The sequence below is a fragment of the Melanostigma gelatinosum genome, assembly GCF_949748355.1.
Source record: "Melanostigma gelatinosum genome assembly, chromosome: 3".
Taxonomy (NCBI): Eukaryota; Metazoa; Chordata; class Actinopteri; order Perciformes; family Zoarcidae; genus Melanostigma; species Melanostigma gelatinosum.
In genome coordinates, this window is record NC_136636.1 from 26510249 (window position 1) to 26531372 (window position 21124).

General features: G+C 44.7%; 1 protein-coding gene across 1 annotated transcript; it reads right to left on the bottom strand.

Annotated features, from left to right (window-relative positions):
* Positions 1 to 390: 390 nt before the first annotated feature.
* Positions 391 to 13923, bottom strand: wnt7aa (wingless-type MMTV integration site family, member 7Aa). The gene is made up of 4 exons (XM_079296905.1): positions 13634 to 13923; positions 13070 to 13296; positions 10707 to 10978; positions 391 to 3625 (listed from the first exon to the last, which is right to left on the bottom strand). Exons 1-4 carry the CDS (start codon positions 13702 to 13704, stop codon positions 3146 to 3148), a joined length of 1050 nt encoding a protein of 349 aa, XP_079153031.1. The 5' UTR covers positions 13705 to 13923; the 3' UTR covers positions 391 to 3145.
* Positions 13924 to 21124: the final 7201 nt, after the last annotated feature.

The window sequence follows — 21124 nt, forward strand, 5'->3', positions numbered from 1 at the left end:
GACATCATCTCCTTGCAATTGTAAAGCCCCCCCCCCCCCCCCCCCCTTCCCCGCTTTCGTCCCGTTTGCCATTTCCACAAAATAAATAGCGTCCAAATTTGATCTGGGTTTTGCATGGTTACCATTTTGTTAATGGGCAGTCTGGCCTCTTGATGAGACCAAGAGCATTTTTGGGGGGCACAGTGTGGTTGTTGTAGCAACGTCGTTGAGGAGTGAATGAAGCAGATGTCAGAGTAATCCATCAGCCAGCAGCTCCGCACTCCCACACACACACACACACACACACACACACACTACAGCCTCTGCAACCCTCAATCACGCCCACTTCACTCTGATCCGTCCTCATCATAACACTTGAAAGATGTGTCTCAAATACAAAATGACCTCCCACAACAACAACTTTTATTTGCCAAAAGATGAATGAAAAGACAACGTGGTTTTACTCAACAGTGACCTCTGATTTAAGAGCACTACAGCAGCGGGCGATATCGCTTCGTCAGTTCAAACTCATGCAGGAAGAAGCTTTAACGAGGACTGAGTCAGTACTGAATGTCACGTCACTAGAAAGACTTTTTAACAACCTAACGAGAGAACTGTGAATTTAACACTGCATTGTTTGCTGCACCCACCAACCTACTGTATACTGTACAATCCTAACTGGCCACTAGTGTCCCGGTTAGGATTGGTTGTTATATGTTGAAGTATTAGGGCTGGGTATCACAATGTCAGTCATTAAGTTCAGACTATCAAGTATTAGAAGATTGGATTGAATGCTTGGTCTGGCTTGTTTATTTATTCCCCAATCAGATATTTCATATTTATTCATTTTACTCATTTTGTTATTGTATTGGTAGAGAAACTCAGGGATATCATTTTTGTCCAGCTGATGTCCTGGACGTGTAGAGTTCAAGGATCTGACCATGAACCCCATGTTCACGTCCACTCATGGACATTTGTTGGATATCATTCCACTGTCGATCTCTTCCCAATCTCTCTACTTCTGACTGTCTAATGATCTTTTGTTTAAAGTATTCATATGAAATGATACCCAGCCCTACTTGGTGTTGGTGAGAGAATAGACAAAGAGCCCCAAAGGAGAGCTGTGTATTACTGCTCATCCACATAGAGAGCCACAGTGAAACTGTAACTCCCAGATTCTGTTCCTGAAATATAATAACCTCAACAGTCTCACTCCCAACTCGCTAAATACCAGCGCCTGGTCAGTGGCCCTACACTTCAAAATATGATGCTTTTCTTTTCAAAGCAGTCCTCTGTGTTCACAAGAAACGTACAGTTTCCGTCAGTGTCTTTTAAAATGAACTTCCAACGTAGGTTTACTTCGTTTTTAGGTTGACTTAAACAACCAAAGTACTTGGTTAGGCTGAGGAAAACATCATGGTTTGGGTTCAAATAAGTATGCTTGTTGGGTAACCAGTGTAGTTAAGTGCATAAGTTATCTTGGACATGAACAGCAGTCTCCTGGGTGAAAGTCCTTTGCTTGACCCGTCCAACCTCCCCTCACATAACAGATTTCCTCCGTGATACTCTCTCGGTTGCTATGAAGTCTAATAATGATGCAGATTTGAAAGCCCAGTGCGTCCCATACAGATGCTAAAGGGTGCACCTTGGCGTCTGTATCATGCCAATGACCAAGTGTCGGAATTTGACGAGTCGGGAGTGAGAATGGGTTGATCATGTGGTTCAATCAATGTATAGATGGATAGATAGTTTTAGAAAACAATGTAATATTTATTTATGTTTATTAATCTTTCCTTGTTAGCAACCTTTAACAAACACCATTAAAGACCTTTGTTACTCACACGTCATGCTAGTCATGGCAGAATGACCCAGACGTTGTTTAGACAGCAGAGATTACAGCTCAAAAGATGGAAAGACGACAAAAAGGGTGGGTATCATAGCTAACAGAGAGAGCCACAGTTACAATGGCGTATTACTGCTAATACGTACCACAGGCGTACCGCACCATTAAAAATGTATAGTAGCACTATGCTAATGATTATTTAGTTTCACCTTTGTTTAAATTTACACGGGTTTGAATTTAAATGGCAAAAGCTGTTGCAGATACTAGTTGAACTTAGGCTATGGATGGTAAACCACAAAAACACATTTGACTTTTTGAGAATGGCAGATGAAAGAAGCTTCGTAAGCTAACGTTAGCGGAACAGCAGCTAGCATAGTGGTGACGTCAGGACTTTGTCTCTCTACAGGTGGCAAAGCCAGGTGAGATCAAGTTTCCTGAAATGGGTTATGAATCACAATGCTGCACATTTCATTCAACGTTATCGTGTTCCACTGCCGAGGAACAAGGCACAATTTTTCAAAACAGTGCTTCAGTGGCAAACTCAGTAACTCAACAGTTAGAAATGCTAAGGGAAAATATCTTACATAGAGATAGAGAATAAATTAAAAAAAATATTATATAAAAATAATCTCTTACAAAATATATTCTGTCAATCAACATTAAGGGGGAAGTCATGTCTGGAAGCTCGCATTTGCTCCTGGTGACGTTCATCTTAGCTTGAAGAGTCAATATTGCTGCTCAGTTACAAACTCTGTAACATTCCAGACAACTAGCAGCAAACTGTGGGGGACGGGGACAGAGACGAGTGGAAACAATACTATCATAGCGAGCCCAGGATCAGTAGTTTAATGTTCCTCTGCTAGGCTTAAAGCACATGAGCTGCAGGCTCGCAAATGTGTCTTTCAGTCGAGCTCCAGTGTGTAAGTTGTCTTGTTAAAAAAAAAAAATGCTTTTAAGTCCACTTGAAGGCATCTACACCAACTTAAAACCGTACCAGATTTAGTCAACAGTGAATTTTTCAAAATCATCAGTAGTTTTCTCATTTAATAAATTATTAGTCTAGAAATAAAAACAACTGCTTGAGGTGAGTCATGCCAGCAGAGAAGTCAAGCCTGGGGCAGGAAATGGCATTCAAATGAAAAACATAAAAAAAGGAATGTATAAGCTCATAGGTTGAGTCCAGTGTCAAGGCAGATGTCCATTGGCATCAGTATAATCGGCACACATTGGAGGAACCGGGTGTCGTGATTGTTGAGAGAATGTCAGTCACTCCGCACGCGTGTATCGGCCACGCTCGTCCAAATACATGCCCAATGAATATTTCTATTTACAGGTGTACACCTCTGTCCTCTCGCTGCACGTGTTGCACTTTACGTAGCAGCACCACAGGAACTTGCAGTTGCACTGCCAAACGCGTGAGTACTGGTGCGTGTCGTATCCTCGGCCGCAGCACATCAGGTCGCAGCTGTTGGGCTGCAGAGCCGTCTTGTTGCACAGGCGACCCTGCGTTCCCATGCTGCCCGTCAGCGGGTCGGCCTCGCAGTAGTTGGGCGACCTCTCGATGTAGACCAGCTCCGTGTCCATGGGCTTGCGGTAGGAGTGGGGTTTCTTGATTTTCAGGAAGACGGGGCGCTTGTTGCGGCTGGCCCGCACCGGCTCCACGTGCACGGCCTGGTTGTACCTGTCCTTGAGGACGTATCCCAGCTGGCGGAACTTGGGGAGCGTCGTCCAGCACGTCTTGGTGGTGCAGGATCCCGACACGCCGTGGCACTTGCACTCCAGACGCATGCCCTTCTCCAGGACCTACAACGTAGAGGGGAAAGTTGAGATGGAGCAACGGTTTCAAACCAAAAAGTGTGCTGAGTTGCAGCCCCCCAACTGAAATCCAGTCACATTTAATGATTCAATTTGTTTAGATCGAGCTTTGCCCGATAAATTGCGTTGAACTTAAATGTTTTCCACCATCATAAGATCAAAGTTATGAATTATTCTTATTTCCTACAGCTCTTTTGTTGCCGTCTTCCCATAATGAGCAAGTAAGAAACACATGAGTTTGCAGAAATACCGAGTCTAACATATTGCATGAATAGTTCAACAGGTTGAGACAAAAGTTTTCTAAATTCCAAATGAATGTAAGCATTCCAGAGATCTCAGAGCTGCTACAGTATGTCGCCCTATGGCCAGCAGCTATGTGTGTGCCATTCTTTATACAAGACAGGGTGAGTCTGAAAACACATTCACGGAAGAAACTAACCCTTCTAAGTTCATGTAGGTCATGTTATTGAGAGTTAAAAATGATAAAAACTTCTGAAATTGTGGTGGAAGAAGTTCTCAGATCTTTAATTGGAGATAAAACTTAGCTGAATTTCAGGAGCAGGACCACACCTCAGCCACTCGCCCACTTCCGGCCACACTCCTATAACTACCTACCCACTCTAAGCCTCGGTACACTCGCGTTTCCTGCACTCGCAACCGGAACACAATGCAGAGGACGCCGCCAACCGCCATCGAGAGGGTCCGGGCAGCCAAACCCACGATCTCCACCTCGCCGACCAGCTGCATCCACCCGCCAGCATCTGACAATACAAAGAGTCGGACTCACGGCCGTCCTCCTTTAACTCACATCTCGGCGGCAGAGGGAGACCCGCTACCTCCAGACGTAGACAACGGGAACGTAAATCCAGCTCTCTCCTTCTTCGCTCGCTCCAGACCCAGCCCCGACGACTCTGGCTACCCGGCACGCAGCGCTCAAAGACGCCGCCACCCCTCCACGCTCCAGCCAGGTCCCCCATCGAAGACGCACCAGCTGATATCTCCAACTGGACCACAGTCCGCCTGCTAAGAGCATCGAAACAACAAAGCAAACCGTGCCAACTCCTCACAACTTTCCCAAAGTCACGTTAGGAAAAAAACAAACAAACACAAACGTACCTACATCCAAACACACCGGCGTGACGCCAGCGACCGTGACGCCACCACGCACCCCGAAACTCTGCCCCCCAACCCACAAAGTTCCGGGTTGCCCTTCACTTGCCCGTCCCTTCACTGTTCTCTCACACCACCTTTCTTCTGCTGTACCCAGGCACCGGATTGCCAGGTTCCCTCTCCCCTGTCCCCCTCCCCCATCCCGCTCTTCCTACTACGCATGCTCTTCCCACCATGCAGATTCCTGGCACCGGGTTGCCATGTTCCCTCTCCTCCGTCCTCCGTCCCTCTATCCTGCTCTTCCCACTACGCAGATTCCTGGCACCGGGTTGCCAGGTCTTCTTTCCTCTGTCCGCCTCTCTAAGCTGTCCCCCCCTCTAAGCGCAACGCAGCCACGGAACGCAGCCACGCAGCCACCGAACGCAACAACGCAACCACTGAACGCAACAACGCAACCAGAGGAAGAAAAAGAGAATAAAAGAGAGAGAAGAGAAGGCGTTAGACGAAAGAGTAGAAGAGATAAGCAAAGAGAGAAGGAAAGAAGCAGAAGAGAAAAAAGAAAGAAAGAGAAAAGAAAAAGAAAAGATAGCAATGAAAAAGAAAAGAGGAAAAAAGAGAAAGAAAGGGAACGACGCAATGACGCAGCCACGCAACGCAACGGGACGCAGCAAGCACAGAACGCAAAGCAACAACGGAACGTAGGACGCTAGCGCCCCCCGGCCACCTACTCCAGCAACCACAGCAACTTGCCGTAGCCGGGACACCGGGCACCGGGATGCCAGTGCCCCCACCCTGCCCACTTCCAGCGATGGACCCACACAATTCGCCAACAACGATGCCGCTCCCTCTGCTGTCTTTTGGGGGGTTTTCCACGACGGACGACGCTTGCCGTAGACCAGCCTCGGATCTTGCAAGCAGATGCCAAGTCGTTTCCCCTCATGCTGTGAAATCGGACCAATAGTAGCCACAGCCATCACGTGGGGCCGCGGATGGCCCAGCAGTCCATCCCTTAAACTCCTGACAACCTAGCAGTCGGTTACCCAATCATCAAATGGCGCTGTGACACCCGTCCGCCAAGGGCGCGTCCTCGATGCAGCTCACGTCTGGGCCACCGCAACGCCATGGCTTTCTCGTTTCTCATTCCAGAAGTTCAGCCCTCCTGCAGACACCCGTCCAACATCGGTTCGGCCACATCCAACGCCGTCTTTAAACCCACAAATCCTCACTCGATCTTGCCGACCAGCGCACAGGCTTATTTTGGGGGTCTGCAAGGCCCGGGAGCCGCAGTGGATCCTCAGCTAAGCCTCCCCCAAACCGCATCAGGCCAAATCTCCACCAACCATTCCTCAACACTCCAAACAACCGACGAAGGCTTGCTCCGGCCGAGGTGGGGGCCTAAGCTAGTGAACTTAAAGTAGGAATACCACAAATACTCTCTTACAAGTAAAAAGCCCTGCATTCAAAATCTTACAGAAGTACAAAAGTATTAGCACTAAAAAATACTAAAGTATGAAAAGTAAAATTACTAACATGCAGAAAGGCCCATTTCAGATTCATATATACATAACATTGTATCATAATGCATTAATGGACTATTGAGTTGCATTGAGGGAAGTGTGTTTGTCCAAGAATCCGTTTTTGTCTTTCACTGATTTTTAAAATGATCGTTTCGAACTGATTTTTTTTTTTTTATTGAACAAACCCATGGCTTAAGGTTTGTATTGTTCCTGCTGCAAACATACAATCATCACTCCAGTTTTCAGTAAACATCCTGGGAAAATTGTGAGGAGTAAGTGATAAAGTCCCTCTAAGTTAGAAAAGCAATAACTGATTTGTGCTGCACATGCTATTTTGCGTTACATTGTTATTTTAATATGGTTTTAATAACTAGAGTAGATGGGATACTTTGTAATATAAACCAAATTAAAGAGCCCTAAACCTCAAAGATCATTCATTGCTTTACTATGGACCTCAATGGAGAAACAGGCAGCGTAACCACAAAACTATTCTTTGTATGGGATTAGAACAGAATGAATCAGTACGAGGCGATTAATCCAGTCAGAAGCATGGCTTAGTTCACGAGTTCTTGGTGACTGGAGACATGGAGGCGGTTACAGCGAGCTGATGGCAGCGGTGAAAGGCCTGTTTCCAGAGTTAGAGTGGAGGCGTTTCGGTGTGATTGGCGAAGCGGCCGCGGTGTTCTGTGTGTGCCGCGGGCTGAGCGACATCAGCTCACCCTTCTCCCTCCTCCTCCCTGAGCGGGAACCCTCGCCGGCGTTAGCGAAAGCCTCACCCTGCTTTTCAATCATTCCGCTCTGATGTGGCCTCAGACTCTCTGGAGTCCCGCGGGGCAATTGTCAAAAGCCCTGGATGCATACGGCTTAGCGTGGTCATGCCCCCGAGACCTGACAAGCATTTGATTCATGGCGTTCAGTGAAGTGAAGTGCCAACCAAGCTGCCACTGTTTGCCTAACAGAACCCCTGTAAGCCTCCCGTGGCACCTTTTACTCTATTTCATCTTTTTGTTTATTCTTCTCAAGAAATGTAAAGGTTGGCACTCACAGTGACACACACACACACACACACACTCATCTCCAATTAAACATGAAAGCCTTACTACAATAATTACAGAGGTATCAGTTCAGTCGATTATTAAGAGATTCACACGCTGTGTCACACACTGACTGGTGCCAGACCTCAAACATAAAGCCCCGAAGACTAAAGAGAGATGGAAGTTCTCCTCTTTCCTCCTGAATGGGAACACGACCTGTCACTTTGGCACAACATGATATCTCTGTAAGCATTTTCACTTCTCAGCTTTTCAATGTTTACAAGCACAGTCCTCCAAATACACATTTTCATGGATAGTCCTCAAAGTAATGCATATTGAGGAATTTTCACAGATAGAAACAATAGAAGATACTTTTGACGCTCTCACACAGAAAACAACTGAAACATCACCGGGAACAACCCAGCTTCAGCATCTACGGTAAGTTCTAAAACCACTCATACGCATCTATGCAATGAAATAGAGAGGCGAAGTCCCCGCCCCTTCCGGTGGACCCCCCATGGGATCTTTTTCAGAAATAAATATGTATGATAGTCAACGGCGAGAAACGAGTCATTTTTTTAATCCCATTTGAATTGTGCCATAACTGACACACATGATGTTTGTCAATTCAAAAGATAATTTTGTTTGTCAAGAAAGTCACATTTTGTTATAAAATTGTTTCCGTAAAAATACGTGACTAGAAGTTAGAAGTGTGTTTTCGTACTGGGATCACACCAACAACGGGTGTTACTTGTTATTTCTCTTCACGGTTGATAAAACCAGTCGCTGGATGAAACGCATAACATGTGAGCTTGGAATATAGCTGAGGCAGCCAGCTAGCTAGCAAGACATGGTAAGGGCCATGTTGGTGTGGAGAGATGTAGTTTACTGAGCGATTTCACACAAAACAAAATGGTTCCACCACGAACCTATGACAATTTTCAACTTTCTTAACTTGCAAAATTATCTTTTAAATTGAAGCAACATCGTATGTGTAATTCATGGAAGAATTCACACTGGATCAAAAAAAATATTGGTCTTTCGCCGATGACTACCATACAAATTTTCCTGACAAAATAAGGACACCGAAAGGGACGGGACTTCGCCTCTCTATAGGAATCAACAAATAATGAGACAAGATGGACAGCACCTGGGATTTGGTTGTTATATATGCTTTGACCGTGTTATCTGTTATGCTAGCCTCGTTAGCTTAAACTAGTAGTTCTAAAGAGTATTGTTTTCGACTGAATCAATTCATTATTCAAATGTAAGCCACGGTTTAATGGTGCTCATCACAATTTCCCAGAGTCCAAAGTATGGTCTTCACATTGCTTGTTTTGTCCAACGAGAGCCAGGATAGCTGTTCCCCCGTTACCCGTCTTTATGCTAAGCTAAGCTAACAGGCTGTAGCTTCATATATACCGCGCAGATTTACAGACCTTAGCCGGTAAGTCGTAACACTTTGAGTTATCGAGGATGAGGACAGTATCCTGGCTATTCTTAGAAGCCTTTCTCAGTCTTCCACTGATCTAGCATGTTCCTGCTGGGATGTTTTTTCCAACATATTGCTTTCTTATGGGGCCATTCTGTGGACAGTCCCACAGTTTTTATTGATCTGTTATTTGGCTCCGTCTGTCCCCTAGCAAACAACATCATTCGAGCTAATGCACTCTAATATGGTCATGGGTTCACCTCACTGTGCATCTTGTCGGACGCTGTTTCCCTCTTGACTCTACATTACTTGTGTTCTCTCAATACCAGTAGGATCTGACCACACTTTGTCCTCTTTGGCCTCCGATTTGGCTTTATTTCTAGACATGCAACTCTCACTTGCGCTGGTGCTGTACTCTCTCACTGTGTCATTGAAACAAGTGTGCTGCCAATCTCAGACCCCGACCAAAATTCTACCCATCAGCTGATCAACAAACCATGTGTAAACCTTGTATATTAACAAATGTCTAATAACAAAATGATAAATGCCCCAAAGTGAGAAAATGATATAGACTGACTTGTACAGACAAAAGCAGGGCTGAATAATAAGTGCAGTCAGTCGTGCACTCAGTCCACCAGGTATCTTCCTCTTGAATTTCACTCAACATAATAACAAAAACGGGGATTTATTCATCTCGTATCCTGCCTAACGTTTGTGGATCATCACATATTGGGTCTGGAAATAATCTGCATATGCTTCGGTTCAAAATGACACCAAATTTTTCAATCGATGTCAGTTTATGAGCCATGGCAAAGCCCCCAATGTAGCCTACAACAGACTAGGTAAGGTTTGGCCCACAGGCCTAGCGGAGATAATGACACAATTTACCTAATAATAATTATTTACTGCACATTTCTGCACATATATCTGCTGTAATATGTTGCTGTGAAATTACTCAATGACCAGTTACATACTGGGCTCTTGTCTGATTGGTTGGTACAATGTTTCCTCACACAGTATGATATCTCTCATGAAAAGTTACTTCTTATTTTTCATGCATTTTCCTACGAAAGCCAGCCACACGTGTCAATTTCCGCTCGTTACATTAATACGGACTTTTCACCGTCTCCACAGAAAACTACTTAGTTAGGTTTAGACAACACAACTACTTGGTTGAGTTTGGGGAAAGGTCGTCGTTTGGGGAAAATAACTACGGAAGTGCGTTGACTACATTACGCAAGTTACATGACGAATAAATCAACTTTGACTTCACGTTTCACACGGGGAACGAACTGCGGTCTCCTGGCTGAAAGATCACTGTTTGTCGGACCGCCCGCCCTGTGTGTGAACTTGTGGTAGTTTCGTGGCATATCTACGAATTGGGGCAGATTATTTTTCGAAGGTATAGCTACAAATGCTGGATGAGACCAGCCTGTCTGGTGAGATGCCGCTGGCCACTGTCAGCTAAAATACATTTATTGAAGAATGTGATATAAGACATTTTTGTGCAAGAGATTCATAATTTCCCAGCATCAGTCTAAAGGGACAGATACTCGGTACCGGCAGGTACCCCGAGTTGAGGTATTGGATGAGAATAAGTTGGCCCGGTGCATTCCTAGCATCAACCCTGAGACAGACTGACACCATGTCCAAGCCTGAGATAGAAGGGAAGGGTGCACCTTGGACTCCATGGTGTGTCCTATAATAGAATATTCTAAATACAGCATCAAATTAAGTCTAAAATACCTCCACAGCAGTACAATGCGTTGGGCCTGTGCTGGTTCTCCAAACTGCATCTACTGTAGTCAAACACTGACGACAAAACCCCACCCAAAAATATCCCTTGAATATTTCTAAAACCATCTACTGTAAATGACTTATTGTTGGATTGTCGTGATGAAAAATGAAATAAAGTGGATTTCTGGATCTGTTCAGATAAATCAAAAGGTCAGACTCCAGAATAAGACGAGCCGTACCTTGCGTCCCACTTCGTTGTTGTGTAAATTCATGAGAGTCCTGGCGTTCTGCTTGATCTCCCGCGCGTCCACGAACACCTTGGAGAACCCCAGGCCGTAGAGGACGTCCGCGGAGCAGCCGCCCCACTTCCAGCCCTCCTCCTGGTTGTAGAAGCCCTGCTTCTCCTTGTCGCAGCCGCAGCCGCTCAGGCTCCCCTGGGTGCAGGCCGCGGTGACGGCGTGGGCAACCCCGGCTGCGATGATAGCATAGGTGAACGCGGCCTCCTTGCTGCCTGCGATTGGGAGAGAGAGAGAGAAAAATGCATATTTGAATCACAATTGCCGACAACAGGATTCACTATTTCAGGCACTGTCAAGACTCCTCGCATACCTGGCATAGCTGCCTCAGAGCAAATCATAAAGCACACGAGCCAAGTCCAATTGCTCAATCAAGCTCAGTTACAGCAGATACAGGAAGAAGCTCTGAATCATGCAGAAAATATAACAGAGCAGTTTGGAATGGAGTAGAAGACATTGTCTTTGGGATGATTATGATCAAAGTCAAACTAGACTTTATATTTGAATAAATTCACCAATTAACAGTCAATGTGCCGAGTATATATTTGAGTGGTAAAGATGTTGTTTTTTAGCCCATTGAGCGGTTGATAAAAATATAAAAAATGTTTAGGCATCATTTATGGCCGACTAAACCGCCGTCGCACATGTGAGGTGCATCTGAGAGGCATGCAGTGCCTCCCTACATGGATGGATTTCCACTCCATAAATCTGAGCGCTTCAGGTCAACTATCTTTTTTCTTTTTTTTAAATAAAAATGAAAATAATATCTGTCGGAGCACATGTAAAAAACATTCAAAAGAATGAGCATAAGATGCAAGAACAATGCTCTGAAAATGCCATCATCTTTCAGAATTGAACAGAGGCCTCCTGATATCCAATGACTGACCCCTCACAGCCAGCAGAGGAGCAGCCAGTGCCCACAGTGAGCTGCTTCATGGCGCTCACTTGGTGGGTGAGGGGAAACATTCTTGATCCTAAAGCCAAAATACTGTACATCGCTGCATCGCTGCCAAGCGCAATCCCAAATTGAGGTGCTCTTGTCAGTTATCAGTGTTCCAGCCTGCTGAAACAGAACAATGGAGTCAGACAGACTGTGTGCAGGGCAGCTGGACCCGACATGGAACCTCATCTGAATTTGGATAGAATTTGGACGTGGAAACGTGGAAATTACATTTCAAAATCTGAGGATATGCTTTAAAAAATATAAAATAGTGTAGTGGTCTAAAATCATTCCACATAAAACATCCCCAGCCAAAGCTGCAGGACCGGGAGGTAAAGATTTGTAAACCTAGAAGAGAGTACTTGTCTGAACTTGAAGCTCTTTTTTGGAGGAGGAGGAGGGGGGGGGGGGGGGTGATTTATGAACATACATGACGGAGCTTTAGCTGAGAGCAGATAAAGAGCATGTAGCTCCGCGTGTTACCAGCTGCAGGAGAGCATGGACGGTTACAGTACGTAGTCACGGTAGCGATCAGAGGTTATGAATGAGGCTTCATCACTGCATGCACAGAGCCACAGTGTACGCTCATCCACACATCAAACAGAAACACATCGTATTAAAGCAAGCCGAGTCATCCAGTACAACCATTGCAGGCGTTATAATGTAATGGACTAATAGAACCGACAGTTGAACACCAGTGCGTTAAACCTGATTCTCCCCAATTATTTCCGCAGTCCTTCTCTTTGGAGAGAACATCGCCTCGAGCCTTGTTCCACACACGGGATGAAAAATCTGTGGCTTGGTTGTTTTTTCTTTCCCCACCGGGAGCAGATGCACCGAGTCTGAGCTCTCAGACGTACAGACATTTGTCAAAGTGTCAGAGGTCAACGTGGGAGGAATGCCCTGTTGGGTTGTTTTCTTCTTCTTCTTCTGACAAATTATAGCAATTTTAAAAAGTTTTTTTTACGACTTCCTAAAAGGTAAAGATAGCATATACGACTCAAGGACATCAAGGAAAACATGCTGTGTTTATTACTATGTTATGCAGTAATTAAACATTCTCAGTAATAACTACTGACTTGGTTGAAAACAATCTTGTGGGCGCTGTAACTGTGAGGATGACATGTTTCAACAATATGGAGCTCAGTGATGAAGTGGAGCTCTCAGCTTAAGAAGCAGTTATAGCTGTCTCCTTCCAAACAGCAGCTGTAGTGATGTAGTCATATTTATATTGATACTCAACCGCACCGTAAGTACACAGCAGTGCGTGTCATATGAGAACAATACATTCGATTATAGCTCTATTTTTGGTTTGTGTTGTTCTTGGTGCACAGCTGGCTGAAATGAAATCAAAAGTGCAACATACCCACTTTGAGCTCTTTCCCGAACACCGTCCTCTCCGCCAGGGCCGAGCAGTTCCAGCGTCCGTGTCTGAACTGGAACTGGCACTCGTTGATCCCCATCTGAACCCCCTCTCCGATCACTATGATGGCGTCGGGTCGGCTCTGACAGATCGTCCTCTGACGGGGGGCCAAGCCGGGGATCTTATTACAGATGATGCTCGCTCCCAGTGCGACCACCGAGGACAGACCCCTGCGGTGGAGGTGACAGGTTACAATGTGGCTGTTCTTCCCTGTGCAGGTTCTGCAGGTGTTTTAAGACGGACTTTTGTCTTCTGGAGACATTATGGACACTTCTCTGACTCATCACGCATGCATAGAACTGCATTGCGTTCCTACACCTCCACCAAAATGAATGTAATAATCAGTTGATGAATTGCAAGAGAAGCGAAGCCAGAAAGGCCCCTACTTCTCACTTTTGGGGGAACTTTTATTTCTCAAATGTTCTTAAAATATTTTCTTTTTCCTGCATTTGCAGAAGCGTAACTGTGTGAGAATGCACAGCAGGACACCCCCCACCAATGACTCACCCGATCTTCAGATACAACACTCCAAGGCAGAGGAAAAAGTGGAAGATCCAGCGCCGCGTCTTCCTACTCATGGTGCTCGCTCGGCCGCAGGCGACGCTCCGCTCGGTGCAACAAAACCGGCCTCTATTCCTCCGCAGAGTCCCGCGGGGTGTCCAGGTGCTCCAAGCTGCCGCGCGCGTGAATTAAAGAGCTCCTCGGGACAAACCAAAGTCCGTGGTGATCAACGCGTCCCGATTTCATTTGGTGGTAGGAGTCCGGCGGTGCGAGCCTGCGGTGGAGCATTGGGGCTGTTGTTTTCCAGGTGCGCAGCTCAGCTCCTCAGTGATCCGGCTTGAGAGAGTGTGTGTGTGTGTGTGTGTGTGTGTGTGTGTGTGTGTGTGTGTCTACCTTTTCTGTCAGGGCGTGTTCTGCGGAGGATCTGCCTCTGAGCAGCTTGCAGGTACACGCTCAGCTCATCGGTCTCTCCGCGCGGCAGACCTGCGACCAGCTGAGGGTTCAAGGAGCCGGTCAGATGTCGCAGGTCATGAGCTCTCTCCGCGCTCACTTCACGTCTGACAGACAACCAGCTCTCCTGCCCCCCCCCCCCCCCCCCCCCCCCCCCCAACAATGAACGCCCCTCCCATTGACTGCCTGTTGTCTTGGCACGCTCTGGGACGCTGCATCTCCCATCGCATCACATGGCACGTGATGCGATCTTGCGCTTACAGGTCGAGACCATGGCTGCGTGCATTTCATTTTGTTGCACTCAAGTGTATGCACTTTTCATTCCCTACCATATTATACTGGCATAACACACGTTAGAATATACACTATGTAAAGATGAAAGACTCGTTTTACTGTAAATACAGGCGGCAACCTCCGGTTCTGACAAGTGAAGCCAAAGAAGTGTCTTAAAGCTGCATTCTCTCTAATGTCCAGCAGGGGGCGACTCCTCTGGTTGTATAGAAGTCTATGAGAAAATTACTCTACTTCTCTCTTGATTTATTACCTCAGTAAACATTGTAAACATGAGTTTATGGTCTCAATCTCCAGTTTCAATTCTTCTTCAATACAGCATGATGTTCATTTCGTAACTTATGGTCCATTTAGTGTCAAACAGACCATAAAGCAGAGTATGCTTTAGGGCGGGGCTACTGTGATTGACAGGATGCTGGCAGCACCATATATGGCATACGTCACTCCTCCTCACTCCAAATATGGTCACTTCCAGTCACTGGTTGCATAAAACCAAGATGGCGACGGCCAAAACACAGAACTCCAGCCTTCGAAACGGCAGTCCATAAACCTCTGAGTGTCATTATGACTTATAATATGCAGTCCATACTTTAATAAACTGTCCTGAATAAATATATCAGCGACTTCACTAATGGTTAAACGAGCACAACAATTACAATAATAAGCACAATGATCGAAACAGACACATCTCAAACTAAGACACAAAAAAACACATATGCATTTTGGTACATATAACAGCAGCCTTAACACAATACTCAGACCAGCACTGCATGATGGGAAATGTGGGAAAAATGTGGGTGTTAGTAAAACTCACTCGGACACCCTCTGTGAAATGTCTTTTTACCGCGTTGCAATATATGGGCATTATGTGCCAGGACACAGTGATTTGGCACAGGGCTGTACGGGGGGATTCAAAGGCCCATCGGCCCCCCTCCTCCGGCACCCTAATCACAAAGCTTTTCTTAAATTAGGATTAGAGTCATGCATGGCAACCAGCCCCATCACAGGGTTGCTCACAATTGACCCATGCACCTTTGTGATGTTTATATATCTCTCTTCACAGACTTTAAAAACGTAGCCGATACCTGATACCACCCCAACGCAGTTTAATAAGATATCAGTCCAGAGACCACTCCCCCGATACTATACAACTTAAATGTTACCCTCAGACAAATGGTTAAGCTGCAAATAATTTAAATTGTTGTCTGTTTGCTCTGTCAGAAAATGGTGAAAAATGTAAATTGTCACATTTCCAAGATGACGTCCTCAAAGGTCTTGTTTTGTCCACACATCAAAGATATTCTGTTCACAGAAGAGCAAAGAAAGCAGAGAATATTCCCTCGTGAGAATATGGACCTTTAGTTGGAGATGTATCTGATAGTTGACCACCGATAAATGGAGCTCTTGTGACTCTCAGGTGTTTTAACTTTGTAGATCAGTGCAGTTCAAGAAAACAAACATTTGGATGTTTCACTGTTTCTGTGTGAAGGATACGCTATAGCTCCGTCTCCCCTACTGTACTTTCATATGTCCATTGTGTTTTACGTAATACTTCTACTGCATTTATCGGACAGCTGTAGGCTCCTTACTGCTTACTGAGAGGAACATCTTTCATACCAAACAAACACGATGCACTGGTTTACATAAAAAACACTAAATAGTTACAATTGGCTTCGGCTTGACTGCAACTCTAGAATGCTTCTTACATTCTATTGGATCAAAAAGAATTATCCAAAATCATTTAACTCAACAATTTAATCAAACATCAGGAGTACCTTTGCTTTTGATACTTTCCGTACATTTTATTGATAATAATTCTGTACTTCGACTTAAGTCAAAATGTTGTAGTATTGCCACTTTTACTTGAGTAATGAGGTCCTTCCACCACTAACAGACCCACATGTTAATAATATTACATGTATGAGTTCAAGTTACACAGTGTACAGGTCGTCTCCCGAACACAACACACTTAAAGACTTTAATCGTCATTAGAACTGAAAATACCAACTTCCTAAATGAAACGTATCAGAGCAGCAAAGACAAGTGTAAACAAAGGGAGGTGTTGCTGTGACTAGTCCGGCTCAGGTTCTCTCCTCTTTGAAGACCATCACCTCTTCCATGGCTCAGACTGAGATAAAGGACTGTAGCACCATCTATCGACACCACGGTGCAACTACTGTCACCATGCGTCTGCTAAATGACTGTCATGTAATGTAACTCTCAGCGTGAAACAAAAAGGTGTGAAGGAGGCCATTGTTAGGTTAAAAACACTTCAACCATCAGTCAGAGAGCAGAAACATTAGGATTGACAAACAGTTTGGTACATTCTTAAAAAGAAGGAATGCACCAGGAAGCTCCATTAGACTTTAGCAGAAAACATCTGACAAAGACTGACCAGTTTGGGAACAAGATTCTTTGGAGAGATGAAACCAAGATGAACTTGTACCAGAATGATGGAGAAGGAAAGGAACGGCTCATGATCTGAAACATATCACAGCATCTGCACAACATGGTGGAGGCAGTGCTTTGGATGGGCATGTATGGCCAATGGAACTGGGTCACTGGTGTTCATTGATGATGTCACAGCTGATAGAAGCATCAGGATAGATTCTCAGGTGTTTAGAGCGAAACTATCTGCTCAGATTCAGCCCAATGCTACAAAACTGATTGGAAGGCGCCTCATAGTGCAAATGGATAACGACCTAAAACATACTGTGAACACAACCCAAGAGCTTCTCAAGGCAAAGGAATAGAATATTCTTCAATGGGGGGAGTCAGTCACCTGATCTCAACCTCACTTAAGATAAAACTGAAGGCAGAAAGACCCACAAACAGCAGCAGCTGAAGGAGGCTGCAGTAAAAGTTGTCAAAGCATCTCATGGGAGGAAACTCAGCGTTTGGCGATGGAGCCAGACTTCAGGCAATCTTTGACCACAAAGGAGTTTCCTCAAAGTATTAAAAAGAACGATTATATCCACAATCATGCTAGTTTGTCCAATTACTTTTGAGCCTCTGAAAATGTGGGGGGATGTGTAAAAATAGCTGGAATTCCATAACGGTTATTGTGATATTTCAGTTTTATCCATTAAATTAAAGCTGAAAGTCGACACTTCAACCACATATTGACTGATTAGCTTCAAATCCACTGGAGTCATGTAAAGAAGCAAAATTAGAAAAATTGTGTCACAGTCCAAATACCTGACTGTATATTGTGATATGCACAGGAATATTCAGCTTACATTTCAAAGTTAAATGAATCAATCTGGTGCACTCAGAGCAAAATGAAGAGGCTAGATTAATAGTGTTTTAGAAAGCAGTTTAATCATGAACACGGTTGCATAGATATGAATGGTGATGACACAAAGCATTAGAGCGAGGGTTGGTAATGTTGAGAAGCTAGCAACAGTGTGCTACATCAGCCCGGTGTCTGTAGCTCTTCAGCCGGAATGAATGAAAACACTGGACGGGCTCATTACCGTCCCGCCACAGCCACACATACCAGATTGTTTTTTGTCAGAGCATTTGATCTATCGATTGCTGTCAGGATGAATTTCATGACCATCCCTGGCATTGAGTCCATGGCCTGGGAAAGTGTTTGGTTGGGGCGAGGCGTGCTGTAACGCTCGTAGTCAGAGCCACCGTCACCCGATGGGAGTGTAGAAATGCATACTTCTCTTATGAAACTGTAGTGGGACTATGTGGATTGTAACTAATGGGAAACACTTGATCAGTCATGAAAAAAAATAATTTTTGTCTCAAGCAGCTCAGAAGTGGAGGCGTGAAGTGTTTGAGCTCATTTGCTGACATTGCACATCCTGACGTGACAATATATCGTTCAGCCCTAGTCTAGTGGTCCCAAAGGCTCTCTCTGAAGATGAATACCATATATTATAAATAACAGTGAAGAGATGCCACTCCTCAGGGAAGGCAATAAATTGTATAGTTATCTCCCAAACAGGGCAAAATCACTACCCTCTAACTATACAATCTACTACCTCACACTGTGGGAGCAGCTGCGATGAGACATCTTTTCCCGTGGAACCATGATGGAAGCTGGCCTTCAGAAGACATGGAGGGTCCACTGAGACGTGTACCTGGCACTTTGAGAAAGACAGTAGGCTGAATAGTTATCTCCCAGTGTGGGTGTGACCCTAAAACTATACAACCTACTACCTCATCCCACGGTGCAAACGGAGCCGTGGCAGATTTAACGATGAAGAGACTCCTCGGGTCGAGGACAACCACCGGCTGAATCCAGGTCTGCTGACACGGGCAGACAGCTGAGACCTGTGTGGAGAAAAGAGAAGTCAGGCTCGACATCAATAATAGTACAACTGAGGAAGCTTCTCAACAGGTGTGAACAAGGCAGAGCATTTCAACTCTGGAGTGATTAACAAACTTTCACTCCAAATAATAAAGTGAGAACACGATGCAGTTACAAGATGATCTGAGCCAAAAGCAACACGCTGGAGGTCCATCTGAAGTTCAGGACCATGGACAGCAGCTGGCAGTATCACATATTGTGCTGCGAAACGGGCGCGTCGGACATGCGGCTGGACCGTTCCGCTTTCTTCATTTGTCCACGTCGACTCTGACAAAGACGACCAAACATGAACTTAAGGGCGTCCACAATTACTGACGTACGGTTGGAGACGACTGGCGTAAACATCGGATGAATGTCAATAGTTCATTTAACTTTGTATGTCAATGCTCTTGGTGGCAAAAAATTCACAAGTAGCTTACACTTAACATTTTTAACTTAATTTAAAGTTTTAGCTGTACATTTTATTGGGACTATAGACCAGGGTTTTCTGCAACAGACATTAAACAGGGCCTCTACTAACATCAGACAATAGTTTGAATGAGAGATAATGTTATGCTCATTAAGCTATCATGGGAAATGAGCAGTGGTGCAACAACAAGGGGCAGTTTAAATCATCTAACATTAGTTATTTCATTAACGATGAGATGTGTCAGGATCACACGGGACTCAACTGAGCAGGCGATCGCTTGAGGACTAAAAGTCTGAATCTGGATTTTTTTTATCCATATATCATTAAAGATAGATGGATTCTACGTGTCTGGTTTTGTCTGACAGACAGTCTTAAACCAAAGACCCAATGTACAATGCAACAGAGGAAAGCAGCGAATCCTCTCAATTGATTACTTGAAATTATAGCATCTTTGGCTATTTAGCTCGAAGAATGACGATTCACTGATATCAAAATTGCGGCGTAAAGTACGTAACATTAATGCATTGATACGTTGACGACTTAAGACCAGTTTCTGGAGAAATGAGTAACTTCATTACGAGGACATGGATTTATACTTGTATGACGTTAGTGCAATATAATCAGCCAAAACACTACAGAAACCAGTCTGAGGAATAATTAACTGACGCTAAATGAGACAGGCGAGGCTCGTGACACCAGTGATTACACAGTGCGGTCCATGACTAATAACAAAATAAATCAAAAAAACTCCCTTTAATTAGGGGCTACTCTGTTATTTTGCAAACTCGGAATTAAGTAACCCTTCACGTCTCTGCACGAGACGGGGACCTGGACGACACTCCTTTAACAGGCAATGGAAGCTAGCAAGCTATTTCTAATTACTAGCCAGCGTGACTGGGCAGTTAAGAAGTGCAACACCGTATTTGGATATTTTCACCGTTAGGAAAGTCCTATTAAATGTGGCAATGAAGAGTACATCTAAAGTGCTCAACACGTTGTACCACATTATGCCAGTTACGTCAGTTAACCACTCCTTACAACTTGCTAGCTAACCCTGACTAGCTAACAGCTAGCTAGCAGCACGTTCCAGCATGGTTGTCCAGAAAAGCGTCGGATAACAGCACAGCAGCTGGCTCTTCCGCAACAAAACCATTCCAACGGTTACTCTACAGCTTTTTAAAGAATACGTGCACGGGCACTGAGGTACATTTATTCGAAATGTGTAATTACGACAGTCTACCCACCTGACTGGCATGTCTGGACCGCTCCTCCACACCCTCTGACTGCTTCTTCTTCTTCTTCGTGGTTTGTTGGCGCAGCTCACAACGACCTTAAGGGGCCCATTATCCCCCCCTGGTGTTTAGTAATGTACACTACAGCAATAACTCAGTGAATGAATTGATGACTCACAGATAAATAAATCAATACTGGGTACATCCATGTGCAATAAATTCTAAGTGACCTGCTTGATTCGTTTTCTTTCACAAAACGGAATCGAGTTCATCTCATTGCAAACCCCCTTCTTAATTATTTTTATTGTATTCCCTGCAGTTAATATCAATATGTTCAACTCCTTTTGACAATGTTTGTAAAAGGATGTTGGATTTCCATACAAATCTTCTGTTTTTGGTTAAGAACTTAAATCTCGATAAAATGAGCAAATAGATTTTAAAACACTGAGGCACATTGACAATGCATGAATTTCACAGGGGACGGGATGACAAAAAAAGATTGCATTTGCCAATAATGCAAAAGCTTGTGAAAAAACGGCCTGATATACATCAGCCGACTAATATATTATGTACTGATGTTGTCTGGAGCCAGTGTCTCTTCAGGATTCAGTTCGACATAGTGTGTGCAGGATTGTGTGTTCATTTGGCCAACCAACAGTTGCACTCCATGTGCTACCACATGACGGGACTTTGCGGTGTGTGTTCACAGCGTTTCCACAACACAACTAAAATACTCCATAGACGACCATGTGAACGTTAGTGTGATCTTGAACATAACTTAGCCCTTTCAG